The 20,667-nt window shown below is 40.8% G+C and overlaps 1 protein-coding gene across 1 annotated transcript in view; it reads right to left on the reverse strand.

Moving 5' to 3' along the window:
• Window positions 1–312: 312 nt before the first annotated feature.
• Window positions 313–20,667, reverse strand: part of tjp2a (tight junction protein 2a (zona occludens 2)) — a 46,190-nt gene continuing 25,835 nt past the window's right edge. The window contains exons 5-25 of the mRNA XM_071896091.2: window positions 20,268–20,370; window positions 18,787–19,594; window positions 18,084–18,187; window positions 17,404–17,557; window positions 16,023–16,134; window positions 14,959–15,089; window positions 14,268–14,352; window positions 13,929–14,079; window positions 13,334–13,442; window positions 11,693–11,912; window positions 10,882–11,069; window positions 9,858–9,953; window positions 9,513–9,592; window positions 7,609–7,819; window positions 7,327–7,427; window positions 6,797–7,021; window positions 5,910–6,014; window positions 4,767–4,970; window positions 4,098–4,175; window positions 3,482–3,567; window positions 313–2,441 (exon numbers count right to left, since the gene is read on the reverse strand). Of these exons, the coding sequence (XP_071752192.2) occupies window positions 2,276–2,441; window positions 3,482–3,567; window positions 4,098–4,175; window positions 4,767–4,970; window positions 5,910–6,014; window positions 6,797–7,021; window positions 7,327–7,427; window positions 7,609–7,819; window positions 9,513–9,592; window positions 9,858–9,953; window positions 10,882–11,069; window positions 11,693–11,912; window positions 13,334–13,442; window positions 13,929–14,079; window positions 14,268–14,352; window positions 14,959–15,089; window positions 16,023–16,134; window positions 17,404–17,557; window positions 18,084–18,187; window positions 18,787–19,594; window positions 20,268–20,370 (3,517 nt within the window). The 3' untranslated portion in view covers window positions 313–2,275. The remainder of the gene's footprint in view (window positions 2,442–3,481; window positions 3,568–4,097; window positions 4,176–4,766; window positions 4,971–5,909; window positions 6,015–6,796; window positions 7,022–7,326; window positions 7,428–7,608; window positions 7,820–9,512; window positions 9,593–9,857; window positions 9,954–10,881; window positions 11,070–11,692; window positions 11,913–13,333; window positions 13,443–13,928; window positions 14,080–14,267; window positions 14,353–14,958; window positions 15,090–16,022; window positions 16,135–17,403; window positions 17,558–18,083; window positions 18,188–18,786; window positions 19,595–20,267; window positions 20,371–20,667) is intronic.

Below are 20,667 nucleotides of genomic sequence, written 5' to 3' on the forward strand. Positions count from 1 at the left end.
ATTGATGTATGCAAGAAATGTATTTGCAAAAGATTTTCTATGTTCAGCGCCTGGTGAACCATGTTCTGGGCTGAATTAGATCGACTGGCCGACTCCTGCCACCTGCAGATATGTTCCTGAGCTTTCACGCCATTTCCACATCCCAAGGTTTTGATACTCTGCACGCAAAGTAGCTTTGCAATGTTAATAATGTTAATTAATTACCCCTTCTGTTAATATTGTCGTCTTAAATGTGAAAACTTTAACAGCCAATCTCTCACAGCTGCTCAGAAAAAAGAAGCTGGAACCTGATAACTCCAAGCACACACAATGTAAAAAACAAATTAAAGATTATTTATTTGAATTTCAGATTTCAGATGGATAAACACTCCCAAGAGTCACAAGAGTTTGTTTTTTTTTACCGTCAGGGAGATCACAAACAAAAAAAAAGAGAATCATATACTAACAGACATTTAGAACAAAGCAACTGACATGATTGTCATCACCACGGTTCCCGATACTCCCGCTTGTACAAAAAGACTGGACTGAGTTTACTGTGTATGCCATAAAAAATATATATGCAATATAAACGTGATTGTCTCTGGTTGCAAGCAGCTAATAAAGAGAAGTTACAGAGTACAAAATATTAGGAACATCTTAAAATTGAGTTTCACTCAACGTGTCACATGTCTTAAGCCTTAAAAATTCTTTTACTTGTCTCCTCACTGTCATTTATACGTCCCATTCATGATCATTTATTAATAGGTAAAATCAATTAGACAAACCCACATTTACTTGGTCCGTTCATTCCAGGTGACTTAAATAATAAATCACAGCGCTTTACAGGCAGCCTGCACAACCTCCGCAAAAAGGGCCAATGAAAAATGGAAAAAAAACAAATAATAAAAACAGTAGGGAGGCTTAGCGAACAGATGATTCAATCTACAACTTCTTCTTCTGCAGAACGTTTTTGTGTGTCTTGAGAAACGTCTACCAGTCAAAAAGTTGACCGATAAAGATACAATAAACTGCACTCTAAACCTCCAGACTTTTTTTTTTATTTCCCTCCATTGTTCATCAGCCTATTTCACGGAGAGAGCCGTGTTCCCAATATTTTGCACACACTGTAAACCGTTTTTTTGTTACCCATCGCCTCTTTTAGAGCCTCGTGCCGTCAAGTTCTTTCTGTGAGCTGCAATCAGAGCTGCAAGGCACTTGAAGATGTGCTGCTTCCCAGGGCGCACACACACACACACTCACACACACATATATACAGACATCCAATTAGGAATTCAGAGGCATACAATAAATCAGAGATGATTTGACATGAAAGTGATTAGAAAAGGAAGGAATTCCCACCAAACAAACTATCTGACATCAAAGCAGCTGCAGACAGAGAAACAGTTGGTATCGTTCTTTTATGCTTTTTCTATTTCTACCTGTACCATGCTGTGCTCATACTGGCACAGTACGGCATGTGTTTTCCATTATACTTTGCACACAGTCAGGTTTGGAATGGGTATGCCAGAAGCATATCAATGTACACAAGATTTGGTACAGGCCGTATTTCAAAAAGGTACTGGTGGAAGTGAAGAACCGCTCGGTAATCGAATAAAAACCAAACGGTGGCGATACTGAACCACATCCACTGTGGGTCTAGTATGGGTTCAGCATGGTGTTTGTGTAATGAAAACCCCCCCCCCAAAAAAAACCAACTATGTCCCAATGTAACAAAAACCTCTTTAAACACACGTTTGAAGAATATATACAATGAAATATTAGAAATCAACCGTTTTGTTCAGGACAGGTGGAAAGGTAAACTTGCTAAAATATATTCTTAAAAAGGAATGTGTCATTTTCAACTCATTTGTGTGCGTCCTGTGGCTCAACACACATTTGTGCTACTTTTCAATACAAAATTATGTTAAGTACAACATTTATCGAGACAACAATGAAAAGTAAAACAAATATGCGCCGTCCTAAACTTGGCACGCAGATCAAATGCTGAAAATGACATCTTTTTGAAGAATATAACTACCTACAAACTATTAAAATGTTTTAAGGGTTAACATCAAGGTGAAGACACACTTAACTTGATCATAATGAGATAAACTGTTACCAAGGCAACAAGTAATATCCGCTTGCTGCGTCAGTGTGGGAGGAATCGAGCGGGACTGAACGACGAAAAGCCCCGTCAAGAGAAGTCTGGGTGCCGTTGCAGCGTCATTTCCTGGTTGGGGAACGCAGAGCGGCGCCCCGGGCTGCGTTCAGCCGGCCGGACCGGAATGGTCCGGACCTACAGCTCAGTGTCTTTGTATTTCTGCGGGTTGTAGTAGCCTCGCTTGTTTTGGTCAGCCAGCTGTCGGCGGTACTCCTCTTCGTCGTCTTCGCCGCCAAAGTGGGCCTTCGTCTCTGTGTACGGCGGTCTGGACGGGGTCTGGGGCTCCGGGTTGGAGCTTGAGCTGAACACACACACACACACACACACACACACACACACACACACACACACACACACACACACACACACACACACACACAAAAACACACACAAATAACAGCAATAGGACATTCAGTATCAGTTTTCAGAAAGCAGCGTGACAATTTACGAATTAGGTATTTAGCAGACGCTCTTATCCAGATGCTTTTTCTATGGCTGATTTGAGAAAGTGTTATGGTTTTTGTTCATTAGGTCACCGTCTTCAAAATCTGAATAAAAATGGCTGATTTAATGTCAGTCGGTTAGTAAATCATTGGATAAAGACAGATAAAACGTGCGCTACTCGTTTACTTAGATCTCTTCAAATCTTTACGACTGCCACCTGCTAGAGATGAACAATTAATCGAAAAAAAACCCAAACAAAATCGCAATATGAAGAGGCTGCAATTAATTGCTTAAGAGAGAGAGAGACGTCCAAAATGGATTTCTAAACAAGGTGTTTTAGAGCTCCAGGTAATCTTTGGTCCATGAATCAAGTACAATATTGGTGAAAACCTTTCATCATACTTAAACACAGTAAATCCTGCACACTGACGTCTAGACAATTAAACAATTAAAGTTATAAAAAATGTAGGACAAGAAAAACTTCTGTCAAATAATCACAATTCGATTTTTTTTGTCAATATCTTTCAGCCCTACTACCAGCCACAAATAACATACTATCAGACAATAAATATGTAGGTCGATTACTCACAGTTCTCTCCTTACAATTATATTTTTTATAATTATTTTTGAAGCATGCCTGTTGAGGAAGGCATCACCTGAAACATCTGTGTGTTTTCAAAAATTATAATAAAAATATAACAGTAAGAAGAGAACTGTGAGTGCTCGCCCTACATATTTACTATCTAATAAATCATTGGCAGCTGATTTGCAGATGTGCGGACTCTACTCTTTTCATTGTTTGTTTGTTTCTGTCCTGCACATGTATTGACTTTTTTGGATGTGTGTGTGTTACCTTTCTTAATTTGATTAGCATAGAGTCACAGAAAAGGCCCTTACCCTATCGGCTGTGGACGGTTGTGGTTTGGCTTTGGCAGTTTCATTGGGATAGCGTAGATGTCTGGATGCTTCTGGGCGATTTCCAACTGTGCAGAGAGAAGGCAAAGGGCCCAGTTATGTCAAAACTAATACAAAGAAATACAAGACAACAACATGTCGACTGAAACACACAGCAGAGTGTTTAGCAAGGGATACAACTCTACATGATATTACCCCAAGTAGACAGGAGCATTTGCAGAATATTTTCTCCAGCATTCTCCAGCTGTTTTTACTTGCTGAAGTTTCATTTGAATCATGCAAACCTGACATAAATTACTTTTATGAGAACTCTGAGACACAAATCTTTCTAGAGATGGCATTGGCTTACTAGAATGTAAACAACAATTTAAAAATGTCATTACAAAGTGTAAATAATATAATCTGGATGGAGAGCTTGTGGAATTGTGATGGACAAGCCGTCTCATTTGTGATTATTACAGAAGAACACAATGTAGCTTATAACTTGATTAATTTTTCTGTCCATTGATACGTATTGTTACATTTTTGTATCACAACATATTGAGTTTTGATATATAGTCCCATCCCTAATAGTAATAGTAATAGTAATAGTACTGACCCGAGCATGTTCAGCCTCTTGCAGCTCCAGCATCCTCTGGGCTCTGGCCAGGTGATCCATCTGCTCAAAGGCCTTAACCTTAGTAAGAATAAATGAATGTTAGTTATCAATCGATTTTTGTTGATTAATAATAAATAAATCCATATCAATCCATATGGAATGGTTCATATGAATAAGTCACAAAAACGACTGCCGAATTAAACAAAAAGATGCTTGTGATATTATAATGAAATGAAAACAGTATAACGCCATTATGATGGATGGGCAATTACAAATGACCATGGTATTTAAAACGCGGACAAAGACAAATGTTGTACAATGTTTTGTACACAAATAGATACATATTCAATTACCTGTTCACCCAATTTCTATTTTAGAAACAGAGGCAAGCAAGTAGAAAAAAAGACAAATGAAATAAAACATTTTATTTACCATCAGCGAAAGAAAAATTGAGTCAAACCTTATCTCTTAAAAGGGCAAAAAAGTTGAAAGAGGAAAAGGGATTTTAAGTGCTGGATGAGAAACAAAAATATGAGGATCCCAGGATATTATTTTTTTAAATTCCTGCTGTAGAAGAGGGTGGGGAGAGGAATCTGTTATAGAAGTAAGCTAATTTCACCGGTCTAAAAATGCAAGTGGAAACAAAACCCCCCATGTTTCGGTACTGACCTTGCCCATGAAGGAGCGGTTGGCAGGGTCGTCGCCCCCCTGGCCCTGCTCCTCTGATGACTGGCTGAGGCGCGGGGCAAACACGGGCTTCAGGGCCACGGGGGGCGGAGTGGGTTTGTTCCCCCCGGCCGCGTCGCTGCTGATGGTGCTGCTGGAGTGCGAGTCGTAACCCCGTGATGAGTCATGGCGAGTCTGAGCCCGCACCTGCCGGAGGAAAGGATAATTTAGTACGTTATGGTCCGTTTTTTAACCTTTATTCAGCTTGGGAAGGGTTTTGGAGAGCGTGTATCTCTTCTTCGGCACCGTGCTGCTTCATATTCATGCTCAAATTCAGACCTTGGAGCCGCTGCATGATAAATTGATAGACTGATAGTTGAGAGGGAGGGGAAAGTGTTATTCATTTACTTTTCCTCACTCTTCCAAACCAGGAATTCAAACTGGCAACGTTACGGTCACAAACCTGCCTTTCTTTGGTGTGTGTTTGAGATATATAGATGTATTAGGGGTGCAACTAATGAATATTTTCACTATTGATTAATCTTCATTATCAAAATTTGAATCAATTAATTTTCTGTCGATCGACTAATCAATTAATTGACTAATCGTTTCAACACTAATATGTATATACTTTTCATATTTTTAACTCTGCAGCTGGAATAAGTTGAGAGTTACAGGTGTTTTAAATATCCTTTTTAGTATAAGCAAACACATTCTGTTTTTGATAAAAGAAGAAGAGTGTCTTGGTTTTCTATCAAAATGATTTTGAGTTTGGCAATCTATAGCACCTTGTAATGATTATTTTACTGTTTTTCGACTCAGGCAGTGGTTCAGACATTTGTCATTCTGCCAAAATGTTCAGTTACAATGTTGCTGAGAAATAGTGAAGTGTGTGAAGCCCAGCCCAGATAATTATCAACCACAGCTGCTTAGGTTTTAAACAACAAAAAACATCAGAAGAAGAAAGGAACCTGCACACTGTTGAAAAAAAAGGGGAAAGTCCACACAGAATCTTTTAGTTATTAAAACTCTGCATATGCACATTTGAAACTAAACAACATCTTTCCATACGTTCCAGACCTGTGTAGGAATATAACTAGAATAGATTTGACGAGCTGTTTTCAGGGAGGAGGGGCAGGATCTCACCTTTGGGGGTTCAGGGACAAAGGCAGGGGGGGGGCTGGGGTCTCTGTTCAGCATCTCTCTGCTGCCTGACCTCCTCATACGAGCCCGGGGTTCAGGGTGAGGCTTCTACACACAGGAGGGGGAGGGGGAAAACACACAGGAATGACGACAAACTTACACTATGCAAACACACTGGCACATGTTTTTTAAAACAACGATGAGTGAAAGGTGTCAAGAGTGACTGAGACATAAAGGGTCACAGGTCACAGGTTACATGAGCGACTAAATGTGTGCACACCCTGCCAGTAACTTGAGAAACCATTCACTGCAAGTAGGGCTGGGTAATAAGGTTGAACTCAGTATCATGGTAATCATAAGGATTTTTTTTATATCAATATACTGTATATTGATATGATATGGGTCAAGTATGCAAAATCACATTAAATAATCAAATTAAAGTATGGTAATGTTAGGTGTGATGTCAAACAAAACTGAAACATTCAAGTAGTATTCCTTAAAATGTTTCATACCTCATTTTGTCAGTTTTTAAATAAAATGTGCTTGTTATGATCAGTTTGGACAGCAGAATTGAGTGTCACAATATCCCCAAATCACCATATCATCACGATATGATTCCACTGAAAGACGATAAACGATCATATTGAATTATCGCCCAGCCCTAGCTGCAAGTCCATTCGTTTTCTACAATAACAGTCGTCTCTATTCCTTGAATGGATACGAGGCGACTGGATGGAAAACGTAGCTGCAGCTGAACTTTTGAGTGAAATCATCCAACATCTGCCAATCATATACCAGCGTTACTATATATCCCGCCTGTCACTGCAACACTACTGGGTTTACATGGCAGTAAAAGGCGGGTGATGGTGACGGTGACTGGCCACGCCTACCTCCTCCGGCAGCACAGGCTCTGAAGACCGACTGATGGCCGACACAGGCTGCGGCTCGTCCATCGTCTCGTCCAGCTCGTTGTCGGTGTAAGCCCCGCCCTCGTCCGCTGTGTCTTCATAGTCACTGGTCAGCCGGCTGTCCATGCTCAGGTAATCGGCGCTCATTGCCGACAGGTAGGACATACGGTCGTCATGGAGATCCAGGTCCTCCTCCGAGCCGTCCAACTGACGGTTGGAAAAGACAGAGATCAAGACAGAGAGAGAGAGAGAAAATGAGAGTTTATGTGAACACAAACCCAATACTGACTCAACTCATTCTTTCATACTCACACACTTTGCTAACAAGTTTATATTATTACTGTATCAGAAAATCCTTGTGGCCAATGAAACCCATTCGAAAACTCATGTTAAAATTTCAAAAATGCATGTTCATCAGGCAGAAAATTATTCTCCAAATTCTTGAAAAGTGGACTCATTGAAAACACAAGTTTTTATTCTGACAGCAGCACTATGAATCCATTCAAGCTCACCTTGCCCTCACACACCCAGACAGCTCTTTCCTGCTGTTGCCGGATGGAATCTTTCACACTGCCGTACCATGCGTCATTGGCTGAGTTCAGGTCAATGGTCGCTAAATGTGCACAAACAAAAAGAAGTTGGGGGCAAGTTAGGGACATGGATCTTCTTAATCAGTCCCAAACACACAACACAAATGATTGTATCCTGAAAACACAACAGCAAAACGTGTATAGAAGAAAAAGAGAAGAAGAGATGAGCAGAGAGAAGAGAAGAAGACAAAGGGTGCGACCTACAGGTGAAAAGGTGTGAGCACGTCTTCCTCAGCTTGACGGCCTGCTCGTAGAGTTTGCGCGCGCTGCGGTTGGAGCCGGGCACCAGGCGGCTCCTCATGGTCTTGACTCCTTGCTTGCTGTCCGGGTTGAGGAAGACCACGATGGGATACCACTGGGTGTAGTTCAGGGTGTCCACCGCCTTCGGAGTCACATCCAGCAGAGCGTGGAGGTCCTGAGGAAACATCGGAGGGAGAAAAGGCGAGTGTGAGCGCCGCACTGTGTACCGGTACTGAAGAAGTACCTTAGTAGAACCCGACTTGAGAAACAGTTCTTGGCAGGAGTTTTTCCAGAATCGGTACTCTTTTCTTACTCATTTTGCCGTATTTTTATGCAATATTTACTATTGCCAGCTTGCATGAAAACAGGGAAGGAGAAAAGATTCTGTCAGAGCAAATGGTAAAGAATCAGTAAGAGCATGTGAGGAGCAGTGTTGTCGTTGTCGTGTGGTCGTTGCTGGAAAAAAGTAATAAGTTACACATTACTCCTTACTTTTCTTAAAAGTCATGAATTACTTTACTTATTACTCACCGAGAAAAGTAATTATTTAAACTACTCGTTACATTACTTTTGCGTTACAACCTAAAACGATTGTGCAACTTACGTTCATTGGGCCAATGAATATTGTAGACCGAAGCCCACATTACCAGCAGTAGTATCTAAATAATGAGACAAAAAATCTTTCTTTTAAGGTTTTAAATAAAGAAATAAAGAGCCTACAGCATTAAATTCCAACTTTCTGAGTCGTAATTATCACTTTGTTGGCTCATTCATGTGCTCTCTACTAGTCATTTTGATATTACGGTTAGAGGTGAAAAAGGCTAAAGAGTGTGACGCAGGTAACGACCCATCTGTTAGATCAGTAACTGTAATGTGATTGAAATTGGAACAGTAATGTCTTACTTTACTCAGTTACAGGAAAAAGTAATGTGATTAGACTAACGCATTACTTTGTAACATGTTAGAAAGTAATGTTACTTTGTAACGTGTTACAAAGTAATAGGGAGTCAGCTGTGGCAAAGATTCATTTAGTAGAAGTGTTACAAAGTCAACTGTGGGAAAGAGTCAGACGTAATAAAAAGGAAGACGGCATGGTGGGGTATTTTGGGAATGAGGCTGGTGGTGAATGGTGATGCAAGAGGTAGAGAGGAGCAAATAACTTGAGTCATTATGGTGTGTGATGAAAATAACTAACGGGGGTACAGTGAGAGAGGACAAACAAAGGTGAGTAACAGCAGAGCGTGGGATGAGAAAGATAGTTTTGGTAATGTAGCAAAGTATGGGAAAGTAATATTCACTCTAAAGACTCTGCCTCCACTTTACAATCTTTTAAATCAGGGCTTAAAACGTTTCTGTTCGCCAGGGTTTTTTAAGAAATCTAGGGCAACACTCATCTGCACTGTAATATTTATTTATTTATATCTTTTTTATTTTCTTCTAAATGTGATTTTAATGCACTTTTCACTTTTCTAATCCTCTTGCACTGTCTTTTCTTTTATCTTTCTATTTCACTTGATTTTAACTGCACTAGTTTACTTTTTAAGTCTTTTATCTTGTGGATCTCTTGTCTGTACTTTTGCACTTTTTAATTGTAAATTTTTTACCTTTACTGTATTTTTTATTACTCTGTAAAGCACTTTGAATTGCCTCAGTGTATGAAATGTGCTATACAAATAAAGCTGCCTTGCCTTGCCTTGGTAATGAGGATAGGGTAGGAAACAGTCACATAACATGGCATCAAGGGTTAAGATGAGATGATTAAGATTTTTAAGTTGCTAAGTAACTTAACCAGTTTTAATGGAATTTCCCTTTAAGGCAGAGGATAGAAAATATGAATAAGTAAGGACAATAAAAGTCGTTCACTATACCTGTTCAATGATTTGTCGGATGGTGTTAAGTCTCACCACTCCTGAAGATTTCTCACTCCCTGCATCCTTGGGCTCAGTTCCTAAAAGAAGAAATAAAATCAGAATCACTTCATTCACAAAACACAATATATAAATGGAGGAATCTGTTTTGGTGACACTGGTACAGAGACACATCCACAACTGACACAGTAACACTGTACAGAGTGACACATGGTACAAGTCTGTCACTCTACAAAAATACATTCAATATACAATCACGATATACTGTATGCTATAAAACACTGCAAAATAAAGTATGATTTAATACACCATTTCAATGAACTGGCAGTAGTTAAGAGTACTTACTGGCGATGACAAACTCGTCAGGCAGATCGTTGGCCAGTTTTTCATTGACTGCATCAGAAATGGGCCCAAATATTACCACAGGTCTCCTGAAACCAGCTGAACACACAACAGGATACAAGTTTAGTCAGAGACATTGAGGAAAACACAACAACAACAAAACCTCTTGTGAAACTGCATAATGTAACACAATGTCATGTCGTTTGGTGAATACTTTTATCCAAAGCACCTTGCAGTACCACAAGTGTATACATTTTTAATATGGTGCTACCACTGGAAATCAAACCCTGTCATTACTAGTAAAACCTCGCTCTACACTAGGGATCGGACAATAACCGGTATTACTATATATTGTGGTAAAAAACAGTAACGGTTATGACACCGCCTCTAATTTTTATTACCGCGGCCGCTGTGATAACTGCGCCTTTCGTCCGTCATCACTGATGTTTTACTCTCCCCAAAACAAGGAACGCTCTAATAAATTGTTTTATTCATGTTGCTGACTGAGTTAAGTCCAGTAGCACTGGTCTGCATCCACACTCATTTCACTTCATTTATTTTAGATGCTGCAATTTGGATTTTTATTTGTGTTGTTTAAAACTGTCCTGACAGTTTCTAAAAGCTAAACCAGCATTTTACATACATATCTATATATATATATATATATATATATATATATATATATATATATATATATATATAGATTTTTTTTTAAAGAAAAAAGTAAAATGTCTTGTGATTGATATGATAAATTAGTTTTTAAGTACAATTATAATTGTATTTTAGTACTGTTTTTAATGTTTTAATATTTTTTAATAATTATCGAGGTAATATCGTACATCGAGGTAATTTTGGTCAAGATAATCGTACTATGAACTTTTCATATCTGCACCGGCCCGCTCTACACACTGAGCTACAGTATTCTGTACAAGACCACAAACTACAATACTGCTTTTCATATCAAATGTCTTTCTGAGTCTCTCTAATAAACATGGCGGCACCACAGCAGACGGGATCTTCAGGTTACCTTCACGCAGCACCACCCTCTCGTAGGCAGGGAACCGTGTGGTGACTGGAGTGGCAGTCAGGTCCTCTCGGCTCTTGCGGAGATCTTTCTTCTTCGCCGCCCTTTGACCTCTCAGCCTCCAGAAGTCTCCTCTGTCGTTGCCTGACGCGGCTCGCTGAGCGTTCTGGACGTTCGACATCTGCTCTGCTCTGTGGTGCGAAACAACAGGGAGGCTGAAGTCAGCGTCACGCCTGCTATAATCCTCATATATTCCCATTCTAACTCATGGGATAATGGGTTTCTAAATGTTTCAGAAATGGCCTAAATGGTTTGATTTGTTAATGAAGCAGATTCTTGTGGTTTTGGATTTAGAAGACCCTGTATGATAGAAATCTGTCCTAGCCAACACTAACATTACAGATGTGGCTACTGGGCGAGACTTCAGCTTTAGTTCCCTAGAATATCGCTGTTGTCATGTGAAAACCTTCCATGTTTTAATTTGAATTTAAGGATTACATGCTCCTCTATGGTTTGGTTTCTGAAACCTTTGTCAAACCCCACTGGATAAACTCAAAAATACATTGTGGGTCAAGTGAAAAACAAGGCTGTTTTTCTTAGTTACTGAAAAGTTGAAGTTTGTGAAATACAAAGTTTTCACCCGACAGCGACAATATGAAGTTGATAATAAGGAAGAGCCTTGTTACCAAGCCTTCTTTTCTCTTAACTTCAGTTGTTCCCCCTCTATTTCTCTTATAAATGCACACATATCATTCCCACCTCATTGACAAGCCCACAACCATCTGTACACGACCCACCACACACACACACACACCTGCTCTTGTTAGGGATGATCCCCTTCTCCAGCAGCTGGTTGTCTTTGTCGCTACGGATTGCCAGCCAGTTGCCCAGCTTGCCATCGTAAAGCGTGTCCGTCACTTTGAAGATCTGTCCTCTGGAGAAAGGAAGACTCTGAGGAGCTTCCTTCTCGTACTCAAAGTGGGTCCTGATGAAGAAGGAGTCGCCTCTTCCAGACTCTAAAATATCCCTGTACACTGGAACAGAAAGCAAACAAAGAAACCTGCTGTCATTCTGAGCCTCTCCAAACTCAAGAAATATCTTTAAATCCAGACTTAAAACCTATTTATTTATTATTTGGGAGTGACTCAGACTCTCCATAGAGTACGGTTAGACTAGCTAGTTAGCACTAGTTCAGGTTCCTGCCTATGGGAATTTAGTTTGTGTGTCCTGTTTTCCCGGTCTGTGTGCACCTGTTCATTCATGTTGGTGTGTCTGTTTGTTTGGGAGGGAGTGAGTGAATGAGTTTGTCCGCTGTGTGTGTGTATGGGCGCGTCTCCTGTTCCAGGCTGTGGCGGCGGCTGGGCAGCATCGCCATCCTTTGTGGTCCCCAAGACTTTCTCTTCCCTCAGTGGCAGACAACATGCTGACCAAGATGGCGTTGACGTTCCCAGGCCAGATCTGGATGTTCACCCCAGCGCTTTTACTCTGTTTTTTCTGTGTATTTTTTTTTTGTTTATGTATGTGTTGTATTGTTATCAACATTTAAACTTGGTTTGCCCACTCTCAGCACCCATTGCAGACACAACATTCCTCTTTGCAAGGTTTCTTTCATTTTTCTTTGTCCTAATGAGGTTTTTGTGGGAGTTTTTCCTTGTTCTCATTGAGGGTCTAAGGTTTCATTTACTGTTTCAAAATGTGGGCTTTGTGAAACCTTTTTGAGACTGTGACTAAGGGCTATACAAATAAACTTGACTTGACACCAGACGCACAGAACAGGACACAGGATACAGGTCAAGATACAGACTTCACAACACAGGACACATTCATACTTTAAAATGCAAATTCCACCAAAGCTACCGATATATTAACATTTGTTTGTGAAGCTATATTCTAGGGCTGCAACTAACGATTATTTTCATTGTCGATTAATCTGTCAATTATTTTCTCGATTAATCGATTAGTTGTTTGGTCTATAAAATGTCAGAAAATGGTGAAAAATGTCGATCAGTGTTTCCCAAAGCCCAAGATGACGTCCTCAAATGTCTTGTTTTGTCCACAACCCAAAGATATTCAGTTTACTGTCATAGAGGAGTAAAGAAACCAGAAAATATTCACATTTAAGAAGCTGGAATCAGAGAATTTTGACTTTTTTTTTCTTAAAAAATTACGTAAAAACCGATTAAAACCGATTAATCGATTATCAAAATAGTTGGCGATTAATTTAATAGTTGACAACTAATCGATTAATCGTTGCAGCTGTACTATATTCCATTCAAACAGTATGATTTCTACGACATGTACTTTTCAAGGTGTATTCTGCTAAAACACATGTACTATTCAAGGTGTATTCGGCTAAAACACATGTACTACTACTACTGTCAGGGTTAGGGTATTAGCAGTATTAGTATTAGAAGTAGAATTATTTATACACAGTCTGGTGACTTGAGTCTGGTACCTTCAGGTTTGCTTTGAGCAAGAATGCTGACATCTTCTCCTTTGGGAATCTCCAGGAGGTAAAGGACGGCGTCCTCTCGCACCATGCCTCTGAAGTCCATGTTGTTCACCTGCGACACACAAAACACCAAAAACCAAAAGCATTAGAAATAGAAAATATAGTAACCTGCTGAACCTGTAAGTCATGATAAAGAGGGGAAAAAATATCTCCAGAAAAATGTCACCTCTTGTCCACTGTTAGACACACAAAAAGGCCAGAATGCTGACAGTACAGTAAATATAGTGGTGATCAATCCTTGGTCTAGCACATCTTCAACTGTTGTTAAACCCAGTGATACAGCATGCCAAGAGTCAGTTTATGTTGTTGTTTTTATTGTTACATTATTTCTTACTTTATTAACTTTTTTGCCTTTTCTTTTTCCACCTCCTTTGTCTTCACGGCATGTTTAAACTACTACCGTTTAAACTACCCCAAGTAATTCTTTCATTTTCTGTGTCCCCTGCTAACGGGGAGGCTAATAAACAGGTATCTTGTGCAATTGAGCTGTCTGAATCATTGGGATCTCCCCGTTTTTTTTTTTTTAAAGAAACCATACCTTCATGATCTGATCCCCTGTGCGGAGACCCTCCTGTTCAGCCGCGCTGTCCTCCTGAACGCCAGCGATGAAGATGCCGACATCGTTGCCTCCTGCCAGCCTCAGTCCCACACTGTCGCCCTTCTGGAAACGCACCATCATTGTGTTTGGCCTGGAAAAAACACAAGAGACAAGATTTCATCATGCAGGGAAGCAAAGAGAAAGGAAAGAAGGAAGGAAGTTTTTCTATTCTACGAAGTATCTTTAGCTAAGAGAGATGAACAAAACAAACAGATATAGATAGAGAAAATATACAATGTCACGCTGAATAACTGAATTATGTTTAATAAATATACAAACCCATATATTCCCTGGTCCTCTATGCTTGGCTTTAGTGGCACCTTTGGAGGAGCGTGAACCTTTGGGGCCACAGTGACGGCTGGTACTGCAGAAACAGAAAACATGATGGATATACAATGTAACGTTTACAAGTCACAGCATTCAGTTTCAGTTCAGTTTCTGTGTACATTTTTTCCAAGAGAGGGGTGATATAATTTAATGATATATTTTCTTTTTTTTTTTTTTTTTAAGATATTGTCACTTCATGTAAGAAAATTGCGAAACTACACTGGAAACAAGTGAAATCATCTCAATTTATTGGCCAATTTATATGCTTGTTTTAACAAAAATACGATTTTAAGACTAAAGGATATGGAGCAAAAATTACTTGCCCCCTCCAGCTGCAAACAAAGAGTTTTGGTGCAAAATGAGACACCTACTCTTAAAACAAAGATTGCTGGCATGAAAGTAAAACTCAATATGGAGAATTATGAAAGCTATTTGTTAAGTTAACACCTTTTCTCAAGAAAGACTACGTATCCCTCGTGATTCATCTCCACTTTGGAAATATCAAGGAATTGAATATTTTTCGCCAAAACAGATACATAAGGTAGATATGCAGTTTTAGGAATGAAACTCCACAAACAGAACACATAATATAATTGAAACACAGTATGTTTTGCACTGTCTTTACAGAAGCAGTCATGTTTACCTGGAGGTGTTTCCGGTCGTGGCTCCTCCCTCTCCGCCTGCAGAGGGGGCGAGTCCTCTGCAGCTCGGTCCGGAGCTCTGAATGGTGTTGGCATGCCGCCCATTTTTGCCAGCCTGTTGGGCGGGTCCTCCCTAGTGACATCACACATTTTAATATTATTAAAACTTTATTGTCAAGTCAAACCTTACAGTAGTAATGTAATGTGAGTGGATCCTCCTCAGGACATCAGATTCCAAGATTAGAAAACTTTCTTGAAAAATCAAGTTAATAATCCAATCGTATCACCAAGACACGGTGATATTTGATGTAATGGATTGGCTGAGCGTCATCAAGCTGATTTGATTTATTTGACAACACACATAAATAAAATCACTGAGGATGTCACAGTAAAGTCAGACTTATTTCCATTATGCTTCTTATGATCTGAAGAAGGCAATGACACATTTAACAAAATACAATCAACATTAGCAAGAATCATATCAACAGAGGTGTGACCAAGTCAACTTTGCTCAAGCCCCAAGTCAGTCTCAAGTCTTGATGCACAAGTCTCAAGTCTAAAATACCAAGTCAAGTCAGAACAAATCAAGAGTCCAGTATCAATTTAAAATCGTAAAGAAAAGAAAATATCTTGGACTTTTCAATGCAATATTGTTTTAATAGGATAAAAACTTGGTAAGAGCATCATGAGTTTGATTTTCAACAAGATCTTTTGTCAAGATTTTAGAAACCTTTTCAAGTCAATTGTGACTCAGAGTCCCCACCTCTGATAATAATCAATAATAGCAATCAATAATAATAAGCAATAATTTTTTTAAACAAGAACAAGAAATTTAAAAAACAAGTATAGTCAAATCCACAATACATAATCAGATTTTACATGACACCAATGAAGAGTTTTCACAACCAAACTATTAAGGAGCTTTGTCAAGGGGCTTTGACTGATTATTTTAAAATGAACCTTCTCATCGAAGCAGTTAAATGTTTAGGTGTGTGCCTGTCTCGGATATTGGGGAAATAGTTTGGCCTATATTTGGCCCGTGACTGAAGCTTGATTGACAGCTCACCTGGGCTTCTCTCTGAGCCTCTCATTGGAGGAGTGGGAGGACAGATCTGAGTGGTGGCCCCGCCTGTCGTCCTGCGGCGAGTAGGAGCGGTACGACTCGATCTCTGAGATATCTGCAACACACAACCACCGACAGGTCAGGACTCATCGAGACGTTGCCTACGGTGTCTTTTGATTCCTTAACAATGTCTTTGTGTACAGGTAATAAAGACAGACTGCATTTCACAGAAACCACAATCTGCAAAATAAACAAATGCTCATTTTCTCCTTGATGCCCCTGTATTTTTTGTTTAATTACATAATATGCCTTTAACAGATTCCACAGCCCAAAGGTCATGAAACTCAACACATAACTGAACATTTATAAACTTTCAAGTAAGCAAAACCCCTAAAGTGCTGTTCCGTGTTTTTTTACGCGACGGCAGTGGTAGGAATATAGGAATACCGTAACAGAGAACAAATTTGGGCAGACACACTTCAGGTGATTTAAACTGGGCCGAGCTGAGCTGACAATCTGAAAATCCTCAAGGACACACAGCCAATCCCCATTGTTCTCAACGCCCTTCCCACCGAGCGACTCTTAGATGGCGGAAGCCAGACGGCTGCTACGGTGCGGACCATAACATAATGAAATTCTGTCATATCCAATGGCTGGATTATGATGGTGGATTAAGATCACCCTGCCAGAGGCCAGTGAGCACTCTCACACATGCATGCACGCACACACACACACACACACACAGTCCCTAAACCGGACAAAGTGGGTCACAAGTCTCCGGGGCATGTAACAACGCCCCCCTGCCGAGGGGTTTGGTCTGCAAACATTGTACCATCCTATCTAGATCGGTCCCAGCCAATCACAGCCTGCTATCTGGTCATGTGACATAAAAAATTAAAAATGTAAAAAAGAGTGCGTAGTGATGGAGGCAGAGGGATCATTTTGTACTGTGTTGCATAGACAGAGCAACGTTTAAATATATTGCTTTTTATCTGAATATTAATGTTGATCAGTGTGCCAAATCTCTTTAAAGCACTTATTTGGTTAGTACATAGGGCTAATTCCAGCTTTGTGAAATATTTGTAAACATAGCAGGTTTTATGCAGGGTTGAGTACAGAAAAACTGAAGTGTGAGTAAAATGGATAACTTTTATTTTATGAAGGGAAAAACAGGTCTTGGGGACAAGTTGTACAAATACAAAACAGAGAGGCAACAACAGCAACAACAGCAGTACAACAAAAGATGAACATTTCCACAATTAATTTCTTTGGCGCATACAAAGTTCTTATGCAGCGGGTTTTACATGAGAAGATGGGCACTCGACAGATTTCCCCCATTAACCTGGGTAGGACCTGCTGGCTTTGAGTTTGGACAGTCTCTCACCATCGAGCTCGGAGTCGCTGTCGGCCATCGGCGGGACTCGGATCAGCACCTGCCTTCTGTCTCTCTGCACCACCAGCTGCAGCTTCCCTCGCGACTTCTCGATCAGCTTTCCCGCGTCACTGAGAGACAGGTTCTCCGTCACTGTGCCATTAATCTGAGAGACAGAGGGATTAGGGGGAAGGAGGAGGAAAGATAACACGCAAGAAATGAGGAGACGTTCAGTGTTTGGCGTAATGGAAGCAACACGAGAAAAAAGGAGGGAGGGGAAGTCATCATGTCATACTTAAAGCTCAGTGAGAGAGGTATGACTTCTCCAAAAGGAATGTAATATAAATATTGTATTATAGAAAACAGTGAGTGAGACATGACATCTTCCTTTATTGATTGTAAATCAATAATTGATTGTTGATGATGGAGCTGAGTCTTTACAAGGTTTGATTACAATGAAGTTTTATAACCTCATATATTCAAAAATGGCTGTTCTGGTAAAGTTGCTTTCAACAAATTATTTTGTATTTGTGCATGGAAAAATATATAGGGATTTTCTCAGGGGTGAAGGCAACCAGTAGCAACTTTCCCTCCCCATGACCTTCATTATGATTTCTGACATAAAACTGGTTCAAGATCTGCACTTCTTCTCCAAGATATGTTGAGTACATGCCTAGGAGGCTTCAGCCTACCTTCAGGATAATGTCTCCTTCCTGCAGGTTCCCATCTCTGCTGGCGAGACCTGTGCTGGTCATCTCCTTGATGAAGAGCTGACTGCCCAGGCGAAGGCCGTACTCTGAAAACGAGACAAAAATTCATCATTATAGTATCAATGCAAAAACATACTGGTGCAATCATATACATTTATCAAACCTGGCCCTAGACTGATGAGGAAGGTTAGGGATCCTTTTTCCGTTTTGGAAATCCCTCTTCCAATACATCTAAAATATAGACATTCTAGCCTGTAAAAGTATTAGCATTTTGTCAACTAAGGATTTTACAAAAGTAGCATAATTTGTATAAATTGTGTGCTCTCAATTGTTTTATAAGAGAGGGTGCCACTTATTTCAAAATGGTGGAAGTAGGTGTGGAAGAAAACTTTTAAAAGTGTTAAATGCTGGTTCCCAGATGCAGAGAAAAGAAAATCCTAGGCTGGCTTGGCTGTTGGAGGAGCGACTCCACTGGGAGTAGGACTTAGTTTAATCAAGAGCATTCAAATCATTCTTCATGTCTCACCTTACTAGATTTGATTCATTGTTTCATTGTCTGTAAAGCATTTTGTAACTGGTTTGAAAAGCTGACTGTTGATTGGAAGGGTTGGAAAGATGTTTTTTGGGTTCTAATCACAGCCGAGGTGTGAACCGGCCTGTGGGGTGTGTTGGTTTTGTTTCTCACCTTCATTGGGCCGGTTCTTCAGCAGCAGCACGCTCAGCGGCTTCTCAAGCGGCTCCTGTTCCCGAGGAGGGCGGGGCAGAGGGATGGGCATGGTGGCGGGTGAAGGCGAGCGGTCCAGACGGTCCCTGCTCCCGCTCCGCTTCAGCGGTTCTTCGTACTTCCTGTGGTCCCGGTCGCTCGGGACGCGTTCGCGGCCCCTGTCGAAGCTGTGGTCGCGACCGTGGCCGCGGCCCGGGCTGTGGCTACCGCCACCGCCGCCCCTGTAGCGCAGGTCCGGGCTGTTGGTGCGGTCCAGCGTTCGGTCGCTGCGGTAGCGCCGGTCCGGGCTGTGTTCCCGGTCGAGGGCTCGCTCGCTGCGGTAGCGCCGATCTGGGCTGCGGTCTCGGTCTAACGCACGCTCGCTGCGGTACCTTCTGTCCGGGCTGTAGTCGCGGTCCGGCAAGTGGTCGCTCCTGAAGTGGCGGTCCGGGCTTCGTTCTCTGTCCAAAGTTCGACCTTTGCTGCCGTCTCTCCTGTACTGCCTGTCGGGGCTGAGGTCTCGCTCCATACTCCTGCCGCGCTCCTCCCGGTCGTAATCCCTGTCATAGTCGCGCTCACGTGTTTGGTAGCCGGAATCCATGTAGCCGCCGCCTCCTCGCTCCCTCTCCAGGCTGTGGTCCCGTCCACCTCCACTTCGGCCGCTGTACACACTGCGGCGGTCCTGGTCGTAGTTGTAATCGTCATTGAAGTCATTGTTGAAGACTCGGTCGTCCGGTGACGGGGGGCGGTTCAACAGGTTGACTGGAACCTTCCTGGGTCTCTTGACTGTCTGTTAAAAAGACAGACGACATGTTTCAGCAGAAATAAAAAAAGGCCAAACTCTAAGAGGTCCAATTAAAGGACTACACAGATTTTTTGGGTGGCTCGAAACTGGCTCGTTGGTCAATTTACGTTTTATGCATTATGACAGGGATGCCATGAAAATCATCTTGTGTCTCTGGCACATACGGTCTTATTTATGTTCAAGCAGTTAAGTTTCATCCGCAACTTTTTGACAAGGTTATCTATATGTACTTTGAAGGAGAATTTGTCATTGATCCAGATGGCCGCATATCTGTAATGAAGGACTCTCAATAGGAGCACAATCTAATGTGCAAATCTAATGCTCAAAAGTTTTGAGCTTTGGAGAACAGATGTGTTTTTTGTAGGGCACTGAAGGCATTTTGCATTTTCAAAAATCATTTGTACGGAATTTTCTTAACAATATAAAACTGTATCATCTGCATAAAGATGAACGTTACCATTGGTTATTGTCTTAAGAAGATAGAGTTGGTGGGGCTTTTTCTGCCAATCCTCTCGTCACATAAAGGGTAAGTTGACCAACGGGACAGTTTCCCAAAAAGCTGGTGTAGTATTTTACCAAACTTTCCACACATCTTCATTGTTTACTAAGTAACAAAATACCAATACGATTCAAACAACAAACCAAATGCTTTACTTACAATTTTTGCTACTTTGCCACACTTCCTGAGGGTTTGGACGGCGAAGGAGTGCACCACTCCGTCCATGGGGATGGCATTCACCTGCACCACTCGGTCACTCTCACTAAACACAACCACAAGCTAATATTAGATAAACACAGTAACAACCAAGTAAGGGACTTAATTAGTTATGTTAGGTATTCTCAGTACTCTAAGTGTAAAGTTTCATTCAAAAATATATACACTATCAGTCAAAAGTTGGGACACACCACATTTTTCTATATTTTTACTGTTTTCCACATTTTAGAATAATAGTAAAGACATCAAAACTATGAAATAACACAAATGGAATTATGCAGTGACCAAAAAAGTGTTAAACAAATCAAAACTATCTTATATTTTACATTCTTTAAAGTAGCTA

The sequence above is a fragment of the Centroberyx gerrardi genome, chromosome 2, assembly GCF_048128805.1.
Source record: "Centroberyx gerrardi isolate f3 chromosome 2, fCenGer3.hap1.cur.20231027, whole genome shotgun sequence".
Lineage (NCBI taxonomy): Eukaryota > Metazoa > Chordata > Actinopteri > Beryciformes > Berycidae > Centroberyx > Centroberyx gerrardi.